The sequence below is a fragment of the Microcaecilia unicolor genome, chromosome 1 (assembly GCF_901765095.1).
Source record: "Microcaecilia unicolor chromosome 1, aMicUni1.1, whole genome shotgun sequence".
NCBI classification, from domain to species: domain Eukaryota; kingdom Metazoa; phylum Chordata; class Amphibia; order Gymnophiona; family Siphonopidae; genus Microcaecilia; species Microcaecilia unicolor.
This window is the reverse complement of record NC_044031.1, coordinates 706,514,338-706,535,424: the sequence shown is the minus strand read 5'-3', so window position 1 is coordinate 706,535,424 and position 21,087 is coordinate 706,514,338. Positions and strand designations below refer to the sequence as shown.

At 44.9% G+C, this 21,087-nt stretch overlaps 1 protein-coding gene across 2 annotated transcripts in view; it reads left to right on the top strand.

Moving 5' to 3' along the window:
- The window catches only part of TEX9 (testis expressed 9), a 180,467-nt gene that overhangs the window by 139,264 nt on the left and 20,116 nt on the right, over positions 1 to 21,087 (top strand). For both annotated transcript variants that reach the window (XM_030189045.1, XM_030189039.1), the window contains 2 exons: positions 6,547 to 6,720; positions 12,828 to 12,962. In XM_030189045.1, coding sequence (XP_030044905.1) covers positions 6,547 to 6,720; positions 12,828 to 12,962 — 309 coding nt within the window. The remainder of the gene's footprint in view (positions 1 to 6,546; positions 6,721 to 12,827; positions 12,963 to 21,087) is intronic.

Genomic DNA, 21,087 nt, shown 5'->3' with positions numbered 1-21,087 from the left:
TGCATGCCAAAGTGTTGTAGAATACTAGTGTAAGTCCACAGTTACACACCAAACCTTATGCCATGTCTATGGTTTGGCACAAATAGTGGTACCTAAATGCAACTATTCTATAAAGTGCAAGCAAGAATAGTTGGAATGTCGCTGACATGTCCATGCCCCTCCTATGTTATCATCTTCTTTGGATTTGCACATGCAAGAAATTTGATGTATTATTTATAGGTTAGGGGCATAAGTCTATTATGCATGCAACTGTCAATTAGTGCTTATTAATGCCAATTACTGGTATTTATCACCAATTATTTGCCAATTATTTAATTATTTCCATATCATCATGCTGATCAATCCATAGACTGGTGGGTTGTGTCCATCTACCAGCAGGTGGAGATAGAGAGCAATCCTTTTGCCTCCCTATATGTGGTCATGTGCTGCCGGAAACTCCCCAGTATGTTCTCTATCTCAGCAGGTGGTGGTCACACACAGCAGCAGCTCTGGCTAGGTCTCCAAGCCTAATTCTTAGGTTTTGTTGAGTACCTGGGGTTGAGGGCTCTTCTTGAGCAAGTGCAAACCTGGTGGTGCCAGGTCCCTCCTTTTCTCCCCCCTCCCGCTGGCTCCGTAAAAAAAAAAAAAAAATTTTGAACGTCCTTTAAGGGCGTTTATTTCAACGTTTATATCAGCGTTTATTGCAGCTGCTCACTAGGACACCAGTTCGTTACAGCTCGGAGCGAGAAGCAGGTAATTTTGACCTTTTGTAGTGGGCAGGGGGTTCCCCCAATCTGTCTCCACGTGGCTTATAGTGTCGGAGGGCGAGGGCGCGAAGAATCGCTCCCCAGACCATGTGGGCGCGTCTAGCAGGGATGCGGGGGTTTCAAAGCCTGAATCGCCTTTTTTGGGTGTCAGTTTGGAGTCCGGTCAGTGTCCCGGTTCTTCCTCCGGTGCGGCGGTTTTTCCCGCCATAAGTGCCCATCCCCCGCTGCTCGCCCCCTCCATTTTGGCCGGCCACTCTGCTCGGACGGCTTCTTCTTGGGCCGCCCTCGAGGTGGGAGACATTAATGCTATGGTCGCCCTTGATTCAGGCGACGGCAAGAAAGCGGCAAAAGTTAAGCGCCGTTCTTCTCGCGCAGCTCCTTCTCAGAGTTTCGCGCTGGACGCCATTTTGGATGCGCAGCACGTTTTTCCCCCGCTCTTGTGAGCGCCGGTTGAGGGTGCGTCTAGGGCTGTGGCCCAGGCTGCAGAAGTGCACAGTTTGGGGGATTTCTCCCCTGAGTTCATTTTGCTGCTGCATCAGGCTTTTCTTATGCAAAACGCTGCCCCTGCTCCCCTGTCTGATAAAGGGGTTGAGGCCTCCGGAAGCAAACGCCCTCAGGTGGATTTCCAGGCCCTAGAGGACTCGGTCTCCTCTGATGTAGATGAGGGCAGCGTATCTGAGTTCTCCCAACAGTCCTTTGGGGACTCCTTGGAGGAGACGGATTCCCGCTTGGATGGAGCGGATGACCCCTCTGCAGCGCGGATCTTTCGCTCAGAGGATTTGCCCAACCTGTTAGTGCAGGCCATGAGCATTTTGAAGATTTCCTCTCCGGAGGACGTCTCTCTCCCTCAGCCTCTGCTGGCTCTGCCATTATGCTGGGGACGAAGCGCCCGCCTAGAACCTTCCACGTGCATGAAGCCATGCACACCTTGATTTCGGCTCAATGGGATTTCCCAGAAGCGAGCCTTAAAGTGGCTAGGGCTATGTCCTGCCTCTATCCTCTGCCTGAAGGTGAACGGGAGGCCTTTCTTTGGCCTACCGTGGATTCTTTAATCACTGCGGTGACTAAGAAAACGGCGTTGCCGGTGGAAGGTGGCACGGCTCTAAAGGACGCCCAAGACAGAAGATTGGAGGCGGCTTTAAAGTCGTCCTTCGAGGCGGCGGCTTTAAGTTTGCAGGCCTCAGTTTGCGGCTCCTATGTGGCCAGGGCGTGCCTAATGATTGTGCAGCGGGCTTCCCCCTCGGATCCTTCCTTGAGGGCTGATTGGCCGGCCCTGGAATCGGGCTTGGCCTACTTGGCAGACTTGCTGTATGATGTCTTGAGAGCCTCGGCTAAAGGTATGGCTCAGACAGTCTCTGCACGGCGCTGGCTTTGGCTGAAGCATTGGTCTGCTGACCACGCCTCTAAGTCTCGCCTAGCTAAGTTGCCTTTTAAAGGCAAGCTGCTCTTTGGGGTCGAGCTGGACAAGATTGTGACCGATCTCGGCACGTCTAAGGGCAAGAGGTTACCGGAGGTCAGGGCTCGGGCCAGTGGTGCCCACCCCGGTTCCTCCAAAGGACGGTTTCAGGAAGCCCGTCGGTATCGCCCGGGCAAGTCGGGCTCCTCTGCCCCCTCTTCCTTCAAAAGGAACTTCTCCCCCAAGCAGCATTCCTTTCACAGAGACCGCCGTCCCGGAGGTGCCTCCACTGGTCCTCCCCCAGGGTCTCGTACCCAATGACGGGGCGCTGGTCCATGGCCCAGAGCAGATTGGAGGACGCCTATCCTCGTTTCTGGGCGAGTGGACCAGGGTAACTTCAGACGCTTGGGTGCTGGAAGTCATCAGAGATGGCTACAAGCTACAGTTCTGCCGACCCATAAGAGATGGGTTTGTGCACTCTCCCTGCAAGTCTCCAGTCAAAGCTGTGGCAGTGCAGCAGACTTTGGACAATCTGATCCGCCTGGGTGCAGTCGTTCCGGTGCCAGAAGATCAGCTTGGCAAGGGACGTTACTCCATTTACTTTGTGGTACCAAAGAAAGGAGGTTCTGTGCGGCCTATCCTCGACCTCAAAGGGGTCAATCGGGCCTTGAAAGTTCGACACTTCCGAATGGAGATTCTCCGCTCTGTTATAGCGGCAGTGAAGGCAGGGGAGTTCCTGGCATCCTTGGACATCAAGGAAGCTTACTTGCATATTCCCATCTGGCCTCCTCATCAACGCTTTCTGCGTTTTGCAGTCCTGGGCCGACACTTCCAGTTCAGAGCCCTCCCGTTCGGGTTGGCTACTGCTCCGCGGACCTTCTCCAAAGTAATGGTGGTCATCGCGGCCTTCCTACGCAAGGAAGGAGTACAAGTCCATCCTTATCTGGACGACTGGTAGATCCGAGCCCCCTCTTATGCAGAGTGCGGCAGAGCTTCAGACCGGGTGATTGCTCTTTTGAGCTCCCTGGGGTGGATCATCAACTGGGAGAAAAGCCAGCTGCGCCCGACTCAGTCCCTGGAGTATCTGGGAGTTCGTTTTGACACCCAAGTGGGCAGAGTGTTCCTGCCAGACAATCTGTTTGTGAAGCTTCAGGCTCAGGTGGACCAGTTCCTAGTAGCCTCTCATCTTCGGGCTTGGGACTATGTGCAGCTGTTGGGCTCTATGATGGCTACGATGGAAGTAGTGCCCTGGGCCAGGGCCCATATGAGACCTCTACAGCACTCTCTGCTGCAGCGATGGACTCCAGTGTCGGAGGATTACGCTGCGCGCCTTCCCTTGGATCCAGCAGTGCGCAAGGCGCTGAGCTGGTGGCTGAGGCCAGACAAGCTGTCCACAGGAATGCCTCTTTTGACCCCGGAGTGGGTTGTCGTCACGACGGATGCCTCTTTGACGGGCTGGGGAGCCCACTGCTTGGGAAGGACAGCGCAGGGGCTCTGGTCTCCTGCAGAGGCAAAGTGGTCTATCAACCTCCTGGAACTCAGAGCCATTCGGTTGGCGCTTTTGGAGTTTCTCCCGGTACTGGTGTTGAAGCCAGTACGGGTCCTGTCGGACAATGCCACGGCTGTGGCCTATGTCAATCGCAAGGGAGGTACCAAGAGCGCCCCTCTAGCCAAGGAGGCCATGAATCTATGCCAGTGGGCGGAAGCGAACCTGGAACAGCTGTCAGCGGCCCACATTGCGGGAGTCATGAATGTCAAGGCGGACTTTCTCAGTCGCCATACCTTGAATCCCGGAGAGAGTGGCAGCTATCTGCTCAGGCGTTCTTGGACATCACGAAGCGCTGGGGCCAGCCAAGCCTAGATCTGTTGGCGTCATCGGCCAATTGCCAAGTGCCGCGCTTTTTCAGCAGAGGACGGGACCCTCGATCTCTGGGAGTAGATGCTCTTCTCCAACAGTGGCCGACACAGAAGCTTCTCTATGTGTTCCCGCCCTGGCCCATGTTGGGCAGGGTGCTAGACCGGGTGGCAAAGCATCTGGGCCGGATAATCCTGGTGGGTCCGGACTGGCCCAGACGTCCCTGGTATGCGGACTTGATCAGGCTCTCAGTGGACGGCCCTCTGCGGCTGCCAGCGGAGCAGGGCCTGTTGCATCAGGGTCCCGTGGTGATGGAGGATCCCCCCCCCTTGGTCTTACGGCCTGGCTATTGAGCGGCAGCGTCTGAGGAAGAAGGGCTTCTCAGACAAGGTCATCGCCACTATGCTGAGAGCGAGGAAGCGCTCTACTTCTACTGCTTACGCCAGGGTTTGGCGTACCTTTGCATTGTGGTGTGAGGCAGGCTCTCTTTCTCCCTTCACTGCTCCAATTTCTTCAGTGTTGGCGTTCCTGCAAGAAGGTCTGGAGAAAGGCCTGTCGCTCAGTTCCCTAAAAGTCCAGGTAGCGGCTCTGGCTTGCTTCAGGGGTCGCCTGAAGGGTGCTTCCCTGGCCTCGCAGCCAGATGTGGTGCGCTTTCTCAAGGGAATTAATCACCTGCACCCTCCTCTGCACTCAGTGGTACCTGCGTGGAATCTCAATCTGGTGCTAAGAGCCTTGCAGAAGCTGCCTTTTGAACCCTTGTTGAGGGCATCTCTGAAAGACCTGACGTTGAAAGCAGTCTTTTTGGTGGCTATCACTTCAGCCAGAAGAGTTTCCGAGCTCCAGGCGCTATCATGTCGAGAGCCCTTTCTGCAGTTCACTGAGGCAGGAGTGTCTATTCGCACAGTGCCTTCCTTCCTGCCCAAGATTGTTTCTCGCTTCCATGTGAATCAGCAGCTCTGTCTACCCTCCTTTCGTAGGGATGACTACCCAGAAGAGTACTCTGCTCTCAAATATCTAGATGTGAGACGAGTCATCATCAGATACTTGGAAGTGACCAATGATTTCCGGAAGTCGAATCATCTGTTTGTCTTGTTCGCAGGTCCTCGTAAGGGTCTGTAGGCTGCCAAGCCTACAGTAGCACGATGGGTCAAGGAAACCATTGCAGCGGCTTATGTGGCTGCGGGGAAGGTGCCGCCTATCCAGCTGAAGGCTCACTCCACTAGAGCACAGGTGGCCTCGATGACAGAGGCCGGGTCCGTCTCCTTGGAAGAGATTTGTAGGGCGGCAACTTGGGCATCGGCTCATACCTTCTCCAGACATTACCGCTTGACTGTGGCTGCTCGGGCGGAGGCCCGGTTTGGAGCTTCAGTGTTGCGGTCAGGGATTTCTGTGTCCCGCCCTGGGTGAGTACTGCTTCGGTACATCCCACCAGTCTATGGATTGATCGGCATGATGATATGGAAGGTAAAATTATGTATCATACCTGATAATTTTCTTTCCATTAATCATAGCTGATCAATCCATAGCCCCTCCCAGATATCTGTACTGTTTATATTCTGGTTGCATTTCAGGTTCAAGTTTAGTCTTCAGTTCCTGTTCAGGAGGACTTCGTGTTCAAGTTTTTCAATGACTTCTTCAAGAGTTGAGACGAATTTGTGTTACAGTGAGCTGCTGCATTCCTCTCCCCTCCGTTTTACGGGGCTGGATTGAGACTTAAATTCTGCCGGCGCTCCCTCCCGCTTCGTGCGGCAGTAGGGCAGCTTTGTACCCCTCCCGCTTCGGCGGTGTTAGGGTCAGTCAGCTCCTCCCGCGGTTGCGGTTGCAGGATAAGCCAGATCTCCCCGCATCGGCGGGTGTGGTGTCCCTCCCCCGCTCCGCGGGGATGAGCTGGATGGATTCCCCTCCCCCACTTGTGTGGGGATGAGCTGGGTTGATTCCCCTCCCCCGTTTCGGCGGTGGTGAGCTGGGCAGAGTGTCCCTTTGTGGGTGTAATTCTCTAAGTGCTGAGTCCGGCGGATGGAGATTTGATATCGATATACTGAGGAGTTTCCGGCAGCACATGACCACATATAGGGAGGCAAAAGGATTGCTCTCTATCTCCACCTGCTGGTAGATGGACACAACCCACCAGTCTATGGATTGATCAGCTATGATTAATGGAAAGAAAATTATCAGGTATGATACATAATTTTACCTTTTCACGTATATATGGCCCTATTCTATAATTGAGAAAAAGGGAGGCTGTTCTTTAATGATTCTATAATAGCATGCCAATTTGCATACCTAACTTTTGGTGCCATTTATAGAATTTGGGGGATAACGTATTTTAATTCTGCTTTATTAAATCGTTTTATGTTATTAGTAACCATATCAAAGCAGCATATTTTGATTATATTTTGTTCTTGATTCAAGTAGAGTTAAAACTTCATCTCACCCATGCTGATGGTATAATAATTTCATTACTGATATCAGGTTTTGATGATCTGGTAATGTTGATTTAAAAAAAAAATTCTAATCCCTTAAAAGACCCTTTTTTTCTTGGCTGCTAGGATGATGAGAATCATAAGTTAAATTCTCTGATTAAGAACCTTGAGGAAGAGCGGGATAGACTTCAGCGAACACTTAACATCCAGCAGTCACAAACTGAAAAGTATAAATCTCTTTCAGAAGAAGCCAACAGAAAGAGTGAAGGATTGCAGCAGCAGCTTACTGCAGCAGAAAAGGTACACAGGAAATTTTGTTCTTTTTGTCACACTAAAATTATAAAAATCTTTCACAAATAGAAAAATTATATTAATATGTTGAGAATTGAAAAATTGACTGTGGGTTACAATCAGAAACCCCACCCAAAATCTGAACATACTAGCAAGCCAGGCTGTATTGTTTCTAGTTCAAAGATGCATTAGAAATATAATCATGTCTAGAGTCCTCCCCATGGCCTTGTTCTTGTCTGTGCTGATCTGTAACCTCAGTAATCTTCATTTTGGTTAGTATGTTAACGTTTTGAACATTTTGAAATGTATATCTTATGTTTCTTTATGATCTGTTATCTCTATGTATGCCTTGCCGACTTATGTCTTTGAGACTTTGATGGTTCTATGTTTTAAAACAGAATCAATACAGAAATTCTGAAACAAATATGGCCAAAGAATGTATATTTGCCCTGATTTTTGTAGAGCATTTTTTTTGTAAATCTGTTTTATTAAAGAGTAACAGAGAAAAAGAACATATAAAACTATGCCTGCGAGCAGTGGCTCTTACACCCAGCAATCAGTAGTAACAGTATTGTAGGGTGTATTGTGTTGTTTTTATTGTAATTATTATGCATGTTTTTTGTTGTTCTCTGCATTGAGCTGTGATAAGTGAGGGTTATAAATGTTTAAAAATAAAATTAAAAAATGAATATTTTAGTTTATAATTGTCTCCATATAACAGGAAACCCTGTAACCCACCCCAGGATAACTACCCCCACCCCTATGGTACAACAAACAACACCAAAGGAGAAGAAAACATCCAACCTAAGAGAGACAAAAGCTATGGGTTAGTCCAAAACCGAAACTGTTTGTTGAGAAGACAGCCTCCGGCCCTAGGTTAAAAAATTGTCCAGAAAAGCTCCCAGACAGACTGAAACCTTCAGGACAACTCCTTTGTAGGGTCCATACTCAGACGCTCCATTAAAAGTAAATATAGAGTGGTGGATGCTTGGAATGCCCTCCCGCGGGAGGTGGTGGAGATGAAAACGGTAACGGAATTCAAAAATGCGTGGGATAAACATAAAGGAATCCTGTTCGGAAGGAAGGGATCCTCAGAAACTTAGCCGAGATTGGGTGGTAGAGCCAGTGGGGGGAGGCGGGGCTGGTGGTTGGGAGGTGGGCCTTGTTCTGGGCAGACTTCTATGGTCTGTGCCCTGAAAATGGCAAACAAATCAAGGTCAGGTATACACATAAAGTAGCACATACGAGTTTAAATTGTTGGGCAGACTAGATGGACCATGCAGGTCTTTTTCTGCCGTCATCTACTATGTTACTATATGTCATCTGTATTCTCCACATGAAAACTGTGGGAGCCATATTTGTTGCTCAATTTAGCAATATATACCTTTGAGCCTTTTTCGATTTAGAGGCAGAGATAACCATAGTTCCCACATCAAAAAGAACATCTGGTTAGGTTGTATGGTCAACATCAACAAACGTGGATACAGAGATTGTGTATGAAGTCCTTGGCAACTAATTGTCTTTAATTGCTAGCTCTAGAGGGAAGTGTGTATTTGCCCATCCCCCTCTAGTTACTGCCTGTGATGCAGTCTTGTAGGCAAAACATGGCCACGTTGGGCATTGTGTTTCTTGGTGCAATTAAAGCCTTTGTTTCTCCTATCTTTGTTTTGTGGTCTGCTGCTTTCTCCAATGTATACAAAGTTCAGACCAAAAATCTTGTACAACAATATAAGACCAAAACATGTGATTCAAGTCTGCCTGTGATGCACCGAACTTGAGACAATCATCTGTGTTAAGAATATGCACTTTATATGCTCTATAGTCTATATAGAGAAAAATGGGCACATAAACAAATCTTATATTGCATCTTTCTTAGGATTCATCATAAATTACCAGAAATCCATCACTACTACTACTACTTATCATGTCTGTACTGTTTATAGACAAATGCAGTTCTGTACACAATCATGGAAGAGACAATCCCTGCTCAACAGAGATTTTGATCTATTTAAGACAGACAAATTGGACAAATAAGAGATTAGGGAGTTACATATATATTTAATGGGAATGATTAAAATAATATGGACTTTGAACAGGTGAATATGAAAAGAGTTAAAAGCAGCCTTAAAAAGAACATAAGAATGGCTATACTGGGCCAGACCAATGGCCCAGTTGGCCCAGTATCTTGCTTACAACAGTGACCAATCCAGGTCACAAGTACCTGGTAGAAACCCAATAAGTAGAAATATTCCATGCTAGCAATCCTGGGTAGGTAGTGGTTTTCCCCATGGTCTTTATTTTGGATATGAATAGACCAGAGGTGAAGCAACTCAAGAGGTCTATTACAGGTGTACAGCACAGCGAGACCAAGGAACAGTCTGGAGGTGGTGAAGGATAAGGGTACAGAGGAGTGACTTACCTAATAAACACCGTTCCTAGGGAGTGGTATAGAGTGGGAGATAAGAGAGGAGGGATACTGAGGTGCTGCAGAATGATTGCACTTGTAAGTCAGGAAGAGACGTTTAAACTCTATAGGGAAACAGATTGGGAGCAATTGAAGTTATCTGAGGAGAGGAGAGGGGAGTGTAGTGATGCTGGCAGACAAGTTGTGTAGCAGAAGTTTGAATAGATTGAAGGGTATAGAGACTGTTTAGTGGGAGATCTGTGAGGAGCAAGTTGTAGTAGTCTAATGCAGGAGTGTGATGAGAGTGTGGACAAGCACTTTGGTAATATGTTCAGAAAGGAAGGGACAAATTTTGGTGACATTATAGAGAAAGAAATGAAAGGTTTTAGCAGTTTGTTGGATGTGTAGTCTAAAGCAGGAGTGTGATGAGAGTGTGGATTAGGACTTTGGTAATACGTTCAGAAAGGAAGGGACACATTTTGGTGACGTTACACAGAAAGAAATGACAGGTTTTAGTAGTTTGTTGGATGTGTGCACAAAAAGAAAGGGAGGAGTCAAAGATGACATCAAGGTTATGAGCTGAGGAGACAAGGAGGATGACAGTGTTTTTCATAGAAACAGAGAATGGAGGAAAAGGAGAGGTGGGTTTAGGGAGAAAGATAGGAAGCTCAGTCTTGGTCATACTCGGTTTCAGATGTTGATGGGATATCCAGGCAGCAATGTCAGACAAGCAGGCTGAGACTTGGGCCTGGATTCCTGGTGAAATTTCTGGTGTACAGAGGTTTCCCCAAGGACAAGCAGGCTTCTATATTCTCACAATTGGGTGATGCCGATCTGCGTTGTCCGGTCCAGCATTTGCCATAGCTAAAAAAAGAGCTTTGTGGAGCACAAGCTGCTCTCTACCGTGCATGCGCAAGTGCCTTCCCGCTCTTTGCACGAACATGGTCTCCTCAGTTCTTTTTCTGCATGAGAAGGTGTTTTTCTTGCCTTCTCCTCATTCACTTGGTCTACAGAGCTATTTTTTTGTCCCTTCCAGCTATTTTTTCATTTTAATAATTGAGCTCCTCTTGTTGGATTTTATTTTACCTTTCTTTTATTGTTTTTCCGTCGTCATCAGGCTGCTTTTAGGCCATGACTTCGGCCGGGATATTCCCTTTTCTTATTGCCATGCCTTGCCCCTTTTACAGTCACTATGGCGTCACTTAATTTAGCTGACAAAGTTTTTCCGTCCATGTCCACAAAGATTCCCAGTGGCTTAAAGCGCTGTACCCGGTACAATCAGACAGTCTCGGGGAAGGATACCCATTCTTGGTGTCTGCAGGCACTTAGGCCCGACCATAGCCCTGCTAACTGTGTTCTCTGCCTTCGCATGAAGAAGAGCACCTAGCTTTCCTGAGAGGCTGAAAGAGAGAGAATTTTGGAACAAAGTCCAGTTCCTTGGCATCAGCATTGAGGTTGGAGGTGTCGGCATCAACGTCGAGCATTGCACTGGCATCGGGAGCGTAGGTAAGCATGGCTGCTACTAGACCTGTAGACACTGGGAGCAGTGAAGAATCGAGTGGGTCTCCACCTGCCTCGAGGCCTCTTACTGTGCAGGACCGTCCATCGTCGGACCTGACCCTGAGGCGGCACGAGGATTTGGTGTCGCCCTTGTAAGCGCCAAAGAGCCTTGGTGACACACTTCGGGTGAAGGCCAAGAAGTATCATCATCAGTCATCCTTGAGACATGGTGCCAGGAGCTTGAGAAGCGTCGGTGCCAGGAGAACCGCTCCCCCTCCATACAGGAGGTGCCGAGGCAAATGTCTCCTTGCAGCTCCCACATCAACCCTAGCGGTTCTGCCACCTGCGCCGGCACCCCAGCTTTTTCGGCATGCACCCCAAGTTCCTGCTGAAGGTGGTGTCGTAGTTCCATCTGAACCAGTTGATTGTCTTGCCAACATTCTTTCCCGACCTCATGCCCATCCTGGTGAAAGCAGCTTGCACACCTTGGATTGCAAGAGAGCATTGGCCTACTACATGGAGTGGATAAGGCCCCACAGACAGTCTGCCCAGGGTTTTGTTTCTTTTGATCCCAACAGGATGGGGGTCACCATTGGGAAATGTACCATTTCAATTTTGCTGGCAGATTGCATTTCCTTCACTTATACCCAGGCTGAGCTGGCCTTGGATGGTCATGTCACGGTTCATAATGTCAAAGCCATGGCCGCGTCGGTAGCCCATTTGAGGTCAGCCTCCATTGAAGAAATTTGCAAAGCTGCAACGTGGTCTTCAGTCCACACATTCATATCACACTACTGCCTTGAGCAGGATACCCGACCAGAAAGTTGGTTCGGGCGACAGTGTTGCAGAATCTGTTTGGGTTCCAGAATCCAACTGCATCCTCCTAGGCCTGTTTTAGTCTGTTCCAGGTCTGCACTCTCATTCAGATTATATATAGTTTTCAGGTTAATCTGTGTTATGTCGTCACCGCTGCAAGGCCCAGTTGTCCAATGTTTGTTGTTTTTGGTGAGCCTGGATGCTAGGGATTTCCCGCTTGTAAGAATATAGAAGCCTGCTTGTCCTCAGAGAAAGCAAAGATACTTTCCTGTAGCAGGTATTCTCTGAGGACAGCAGTCTTTATATTCTTACAGTTCCCTCCCACCTCCCCTTGGAGAAGTCTCCTTTATTCTTTTACTTTATTTTTTGCTATAGTATTAGGAGACTGCGTTCGCACAACGAGCAGGAAGGCACTTGTGCTTCACCAAGCTCTCTTTTTAGCTATTGCAAATGCTGGACCAGGCAACATGGTTCGGTGTCACCTACTTGTGAGAATATCTGGGAGTCATCAGCATAAAGATGGTACTGAAAATCATGGGAGGAGACCAGAGCATCAAGGGAACAAATAAATACAGAGAGGAGAAGAGATCCTGATAGTACATTGATAGTAGGGTGGCAGTGCAGAAGAAAACCAAGATTCCTAAAGGAAAGGGATTATAAACAGTTGGTATGGGCAGATTGGATAGGCCATATGATCTTTTATCTGCCATCATGTTCTGTGTTACTTTCATATATTCCAGCTATTACTCTGTCCATACAATCAAAGGGTTATAGTTACTAATATGAATTAACACATTAATGGGTTTTATTGCACATGAATGCAAATTATTTAACACCAGTCCCATTAATGTATTAATATACATTAGTAAATATAGCTCTAAGTTTGAACATCAAATATTAGCTACATAAGAATTACAATGATGTAATTATGAATGCTGCTGTCACACTTGCATTTTTTCTCATGAAACCCCGATTAAAACAGCAGAGCAAACATTAATAGGAATGGTGTAGCCCACAGCATTTTCTTTATAGTTGAAGTCTGTAGTGTTTAAGATAATTTGATTTTATATTTGTATGTTTTGCATTTTTTGGCAACATCTGTTTTATTCTTTTCTTTTAAATTTGAAATATCTTTATTTCCTTCATCCACAAATAGAAGAAACACAATTAATGCTGGCAACATCTGTTTTAAATGTGTAAGTTTATTTTTTTTAGGATATACATAAAGATATACAGTATTGTGCTGCAGTAAAAAGACTGGAGCAAATACAAGAGAATTTAAGGGGTGGGTAGGGAGCTTCATGGTTAAGTGTGTAATCCAGACTATCTAAATAAATACATTACAAAAATGTAAAGTGAACCATTTTGTCTTCACTCTTTGACTTATTCCATGCAGGAATTGGAGAATCTAAAGAGATTGCATAAACAGTCTATAACTAGTCAAAGTGCTACAGATGTTCGCTTAAACAGAGCCCTTGAAGAAATAGAAAAGTATAAACTGGAACTGAATAAGCTGAAACAAAGCAACAAGGTACAGTAAATCTTTATTATCAATTGCAGTTTTCTTCTGAATGAATGACATAAGTACAAAAAAGTGACTGAATGTATATTAAGGGGACATTTCATCTTAGTCTGAGAGTTCAAGTTGAACTGTTTCCTGTGAACATATGGTTCTAAAACATGGCAGTATACACCTGCAAATGGAGACAATAATATTTTGTTTTTTAGGAAGCTATCCAAACTCTTTTTAAACCCCGCTAAGCTAACTGTATTTATTACATTCTCTGGCAACAAATTCCAGAGTTTAATTACATGTTGAGTGAAGAAATATTTTCTACGATTCCTTTTAAATTTACTACTTTGTAACTTCATTGTTTGCCCCTAGTCCTAGTATTTTTGGAAAGAGTAAACAAGTGATTCATGTCTACCCGTTCCACTCCACTCATTTTATATACCTCTATCATGTCTCCCGTCAGCTGTCTTTTCTCCAAGCTGAAGTGCCCTAGCCGCTTTAGTCTTTCCTCATAGAGAAGTCGTCCCATCCCCTTTATCATTTTCGTCACCCTTCTCTGTACCTTTTCTAATTCCACTATATCTTTTTTGAGATGCGTTGACGAGAATTGCACACAGTATTCAAGGTGTGGTTGCACCATGGAGCAATACTAAGGCATTATAACATCCTCATTTTGTTTTCCATTCCTTTCCTAATAATACCTAACATTGTATTTGCTTTCTTAGCCACTGCTGCACACTGAACAGAGGGTTTCATCGTATCATCAACGATGACACCTAGATCCCTTTCCTGGTCGGTGACCCTTGTTGGATTATTTGTAGTAAATAATTAGCAGATTTTAGTACACACAGCTTCAGCTTTAGAAATGTTAATTTCTTTCTTCATCTCTCTCTCATTCACCCCTGAATAATTCACTGCTGAGTCACTTTAAAGTTGAAGTAACAAAACATCTGTTTACTCACAGTTTGTAGTTAGATTATAATCAGACAGGCTTATATATATACATATTACTATACATTTGTATTATCAGCTCCTTCCATGTGCTTAGATGGTAATGGATGCTCACACCACCATAGATCCTCTCAGGTTAGGAGAGATCATGAGCTCCATGTGCTCCATGTGCTGCATGTGCTGCATCTGCTGTGTCTAAACCCCCACAGGAAGTTGCATAGCTGTGTGACCTCTCTAAGTAATTCACATCAGAGGTCACAGAGTAATCACAGAGAAATAATAGGTGACAGGCAATGCATGTAAAATACAATTACATTCCAACAAACCCCTTCTCATGCATAACTGTCATGCAATTATTTATTCATACAAAGTCCAAGCTTTATACGCAGATTCACAAAATGTTCTCTGGGTAACGGTTTGGTCATGATGTCAGCTGTCATCTCACTGGTGTGACAATAGTGTAGACTGATGACCCCTTCTTTTGCCAACTCTCGCACGTTGTGGTATTTCGTTGCGATGTGCTTGGTGCGTGACTGAACCTTGTCATTCTGTGACAGTCGGATGCAGCTCTGATTATCTTCCATTATCTGGATTGGTCTCTTTTCAGCTATTCCAAAATCCAGCATAAGTTTTTCAATCCACATCAGTTCTCTGCACGCTTCCGATACGGCCACATATTCAGCTTCTGTAGAAGACAGACTCACAATACTTTGTTTATGACTGGCCCATGAAATTTGTACATTTCCATACATAAACACATATCCACTTGTGGATTTATAATCAGAATGATCCCCTGCCCAATCTGAATCACAGTAACATATTAGTTTTGGATTACTATTGGCTGAAATCTTTAATTTACAATCAATGGTACCCTTTAAATACCTTACCATCCTTTTAACTGCAGTCCAATCTGATTTGGTAGGTGAGCTGACCCTTCTGCTCAAAATTCCTACTGCATTTGCTATATCAGCCCTGTATGTGGTAGCTAGATATAAAAGCTTACCTATGGCTGATCTATATTGGATGTTATCTGGTAAAGGTTCTCTTACTGTTTCATCCTTCAGAAAATCAGTGATCATGGGAGTGCTTACAACTTGGGCATCTTGCATACCTAAACTTTCAATAAGCTCATTTATTTTCTGCTTCTGGCTTAGAAGATAAGAACCATCATTTTGTTTCTCAATTTCTATACCAAGATAGTATGACACATTACCAAGTTCTTTTATCTCAACATTGAGGTTTAAACACTTTACAATGTCCTTGTACTCTTGCTCACTTTTGCTTGCAATGAGCAGATCATCAACAAAAGCTAAAATGTATGCATATTGTCCATTTGTGCACCTAGTGTACAAGCATTTATCTGCTTCACCTTGCTTAAATCCTAAATTTGTCAATATTTCATGCAATTTTTCATTCCAACATTTTGCACTTTGCTTTAATCCATAAAGACCTTTGTTTAATTTACACACTAGCTGTCTTTGTTTTGTATTTATGAAACCTGTTGGCTGTTCCATGTACAAGTCTTCAGTTATATCTCCGTGAAGAAACGCTGTTTTCACATCAATGTGGTTGACTTGCATGCCTTTTGAGACTGCAATGCTCAGAAGTGTTCTGATTGTCGTGTGTTTCACTACAGGTGCAAACACTTCATCAAAATCTTCTCCATATTTTTGAAGATATCCCTTTGCCACTAATCTGGCTTTATACCTTTCCACTTTTCCTTGTGCATTCCTTTTTAACTTGAATACCCATTTGCATCCTATAGCTTTCTTGCCAGGAGGTAATTTTGTAAGAATCCAAGTATTATTTTTATCCAATGCATCAATTTCTTCTTGTGCAGCTTTATGCCATTCAGCAGCTTCTTCTGCTGACATTTTCTCAATCTCATCCCATGTTAAGGGCTCTTGAGCTTCTGCTGACTTTGTTAGGTAAGACAGTCTTGGGGGTGGAACACCTTTGTTTTCCCTGGATGAGCGTCTGACAACAGGTTGGTCTGACCTTTCCGCATCCTCTAAATCTGAGAGTCCTTCTCCAATTGATTCCCCTTCTCCAACTGTACTGTCTTCTTCAATGATCCTTTCTGTGTCTGCTTCCTCTGCCTGTTCCTCGTTAGATACAGATGAGTTGCTTTCAGACATCTGCCTTGGTATGGCATTTATATACACTGGCATGTCTATTATGGTTCTAGTTTCATATTCTGGATGATAAGGCTCATCTGGGATAATCCAGCCTTTATCAACCCTTTTGTTTTCATCAAAATATGTAACATGTCTTATGCCAACAATGCCAGTTTTCAGATTCAAAATTCTATATCCTTTGTGTCCTGGAGCATAGCCAACTAAAATGCCCCTTTCTGTTGTGGAATCCAGCTTATGCCTTCTTTGCTTTGGTACATGAGCATATGCTGTACTTCCAAATGTTCTTATGTGTGACAGGTTTGGCTTCCTACCATGCCATGTCTCATGTGGTGTGCGCTCAGCGCCTTTAGTTGGCATTCTGTTTTGTAGGTACACTGCTGTGAGGATGGCTTCCCCCCATAGTCTTTTAGGGAGATTGCTATCTGACAGCATACATCTGGTCATTTCCACAAGTGACCTAAATTTTCTCTCTGCAACAGAATTTTGCTCTGGTGTATAAGCTACTGTTGTGATATGTTGAATGCCTTCTTGTTCTAGAAATGTGCGCATGCTTTGTGAAGTGAACTCACCACCATTGTCGGTCTGAAGAACCTTTGGTTTTCTTTCAAATTTATTGCTCACCATGGCTACGTATTTCTTCAGCATGTCTGTGACTTGACTTTTTTCTTTCAGCAAATAGGCCACACAATATCTAGAGAAATCATCCAAGAATATTAGCACAAATCTGTTATTTCCCAATGATGGGATATTAAACGGTCCACATAAGTCACTGTGTATTAAGTCCAGCACTTTATTACTCCTATTTCCTGTGTATGCAGGAAATGAGGGTCTCACACCTTTTTGAGTAACACAGTCTATGCATTTCTCCATTTTACCAGCATTTGCACTTATCTGAATGCCTGTGGCTAGTTGCTTACTGTAAAGATCCTGGATCACCTTAAAATCACGATGTCCCAGGCGGCGGTGCCAGATTTCCAGACTACATTTACCATCATTCTTCCTTACTTGCGCCATATGTGAGGCTTCACCTGAAATGCTCAGTTTATAAACATCATTATGCATAAAAGCTTCAGCATACACTTCATCATTTTTAGAGATTGTGCACTTACTGTTTTCAAAATGAATCACAAATCCCTTCTTATCTAATGTAGATACACTAAGCATATTGCAAACTGCTTGGGGAATATACAAGACATCACTTACAGGAATCTCTTTAACTTCATTAGACACTTTGCATTTTAAGAATCCAATACCTTTTGCTTGGATCTTAGCAGTCCCTGCGTTTGCAGTTTTAAGAATACCTTCCTCTGGACACATTTCCTGAAAGAAATCTTTAGAATTGGTTAAATGGCATGTGCTCCCCGAATCCAAAATCCAAGTACTTTCATTTGAATTATTATTTACCATAGTCAAAGATTTTTCTGCCATTAGAAAGCCCTTGTGTTTATCTTTGTCCTTCATACATTTCCTGGTTTGAAAATTCTTTAGTTCCATTGGCTTAGGTGAGCTAGAGGGAGTGTTTTGTGTTTCCTTACACCATTTAGATACATGTCCCTCCTTTCCACATGAGTAGCAAATCAGCTTGCCCTTGGGTGGAGTTTTCCCATAGCTCCGCCTTCCTCTGTTCTTTGCCAAGAAATTTGTTTCATTTCTCTCTGACTGACTTTGAGAACACATCTCCTCAGAATCATTTATTATGCATTCCTGCCTTAGTTTTGATGTTGTCTGTTCAAAAGATTGCCCTTCAATGGCCTCATTTACAGACCTAAAAACATCAAACTTCTTTGATAGTGAGGTAAAAAGAAATGCTCTTTTCAATGCATCACACATGGGAATTCCAGAAAGTTCTAACTTTTGAAATGAAGACATAAGATGCATAATGTGATCATTACATTTACTTTTATCCCTTAATTTGGTTTCATTCAACTCTGCCAGCCAAATTGGTTGCTGCTTTGCATATGTAGTTGCATACATAGTTCTCAGTTTATATAAAATGTCCTTTGGTGTATCTTTTCCCTCCACTAATATGGCTTGTTTCTCTGAGAGAGCTTCCAAAAGCATGCACTTCACATAATAGTTTGCATTGTCCCATTCAGCCATATTTTCAGCTGTTCTGTCTTGGTCTAAGCATATATTTAATCCTTTTGCTCGAAGGAGACATATGAATCTTAATTCCCACTGCTGATAATTAAACTCAGTTAATTTAGGCACCTTGAGAGAATAGAACAATAGTGAATTTCTTCCCTCAGCCATTTTCTTAGCCTTCTGTCTGCTGTGTGGGGGGAGAGAGAGACAGACTGAATCTTTCCTTTAAAACTTAAGAGAAAAATGTGGCCTTTTTTTTCTGCCTGGTAATATTTCTCTTCTTTTTCAATTCCTGGCCCTGGGCCCATAACCCTTTTGTTGGATTATTTGTAGTAAATAATTAGCAGATTTTAGTACACACAGCTTCAGCTTTAGAAATGTTAATTTCTTTCTTCATCTCTCTCTCATTCACCCCTGAATAATTCACTGCTGAGTCACTTTAAAGTTGAAGTAACAAAACATCTGTTTACTCACAGTTTGTAGTTAGATTATAATCAGACAGGCTTATATATATACATATTACTATACATTTGTATTATCAGCTCCTTCCATGTGCTTAGATGGTAATGGATGCTCACACCACCATAGATCCTCTCAGGTTAGGAGAGATCATGAGCTCCATGTGCTCCATGTGCTGCATGTGCTGCATCTGCTGTGTCTAAACCCCCACAGGAAGTTGCATAGCTGTGTGACCTCTCTAAGTAATTCACATCAGAGGTCACAGAGTAATCACAGAGAAATAATAGGTGACAGGCAATGCATGTAAAATACAATTACATTCCAACAACCCTACTGTGGAACCTTGCATTGCGTAGCTATAGTTTGGGTTCCTCTTTCCCACATGCATCAATTTGCACTTGTTCACATCAAACGTCATCTGCCATTTGGATGCCCAGTCTCCCAGTCTCTTAAGGTCCTCTTGTAAATTTTCACAATCCTCTTATGATTTAACAACTTTGAACAACTTTTGAATATGCTCTGTAATTTTGTTCTTTATAATAGTCTACGATTTTCCCAGCACTGACAGGCTCACTGGTCTATAATTTCCCGGATTACCTCTGGAACTGTTTTTCAAAAAATCGGCGTTACATTGGCCACCCTCCAATCTTCAGGGCAACCCAAGAACTCGAGCACGGCATTCAGCGTATGGTTAAAATTCTCTGGGGCTAGATCAAAGAGGAAATCCGGGGAAGCGTAGTGCTCAGACCACATTGCAAGTGAGCGGCGATCTGCACACGGCTGCAGCTGGAGGGGCACAGGCGTTAAATCCTCCTGGGGAGAGATCGAGATGGAAAGCTGGGAAACACAGTGCTCAGAGCATGCCATAGGTGGACGCTAACAGAGCTCCTGGGAAGAAAGAGAGATAGGCATGCCGAAAGACTCACAAGGCTACAGGGAGATTACAAGCGGGGGCAGCCAATCTGATTCCAGGGATCCAAAAGCGACTTCACGGAGGGAGAAGCAGGAGAGAGCTTGCCAAAGATTCAAACAGGGAGTGAGCCGGTGAGAATATCAGATCTGACCCCGGGGAACCAGGAGCGACTGCATGAGGGTGGGCACAACACAGTAGAGTGGCGATTCGAGCCTTGGGAATTAAGAGACCCCCACAAAAATACTGATGGTGGAGAGTGCTGAACATGCCACGGATGCAGTTGCAGCAGGAGGGGCACTGGCAACAAATCCACCAGGGGTGAGATTGAGAGGAAAAACCAGGGAAGCGTGGTACCCAGAGCATGCAGCAGGCAAGCAATGACTGAGCCATTGGGAACCAGGAGAGAGCCGCAGTGAAAAATTGCACAAATGCAGGCTAAAAGCCAGTGGCAACATCCGATCTGACCCCTAGGAACCATGGGGGAACCATGTAGCACCGCAGGGGTGAGCACAGCTGGGAGTCAGCACGGGGGTACCACAACCAGAAGGATGAGACTATACCAGCAGCTTTGCCTACTAGAGTAAGCACGCGCGTCCTACAGCTGGAGAGATGAGAATGCAATCAGAATCTCACCTCCTATAACCCGAAATGCTACCCCAGATGTAAGCTGCGTCTCACAACCAGAGGGACGCAACTACAACCGGAGACCCAGTTCCTAAAATCTAAAACACAAACCTAGACGCAAGCAGCATCCCAGAAACAGAGGGATGCGACCGCAATGGGAGATTTAGGATTTTAGAGTTCTAGGAGAAAGCAGATCACCAATTAGGCCAGTGTCAAACCTAGAAGGAACTCAACACTTGCGACATAAAACGAACCGAAAATGACTAACATAAGGGAGTGGATCCTCTTCTACCTGATACTACTATGGATAATCGAGCTGCAAGCTACAGTGTTTAACGAATGGAACAAAATACCAGTACTTGTATCGGAAGACAGTACCCCTTACAATCTGCTAAAAGAGCAGAACCACATAAGTACTACTACTACTACTTATCATTTCTATAGCGCTACTAGACATATGCAGCGCTGTACACTTGAACATGAAGAGACAGTCCCTGCTCGGCAGAGCTTACAATCTAATTAGGACAGACAAACAGGACAAACAAGAGATTAGGGAATATTAAAGTGAGGATGATAAAATAAGGGTTCTGAACAAGTGAATAAGGGTTAGGAGTTAAAAGCAGCATCAAAAAGGTGGGCTTTAGCTTAGATTTGAAGACGGCCAGAGTGGAGCTTGATGTACTGACTCAGGAAGTCTATTCCAGGCATATGGTGCAGCAAGATAAAAGGAACGGAGTTAGTGGTGGAGGAGAAGGGTGCAGATAAGAGAGATTTACCCAGTGAACGGAGTTCCCGGGGAGGATTGTAGGGAGAGATGAGAGAAGTCGTCCCATCCCCGCTATCATTTTAGTCGCTTGGAGAAGAGACGGCTGAGGGGAGACATGATAGAGGTATATAAAATAATGAGTGGAGTGGAACAGGTGGATGTGAAGCGTCTGTTCACGCTTTCCAAAAATACTAGGACTAGGGGGCA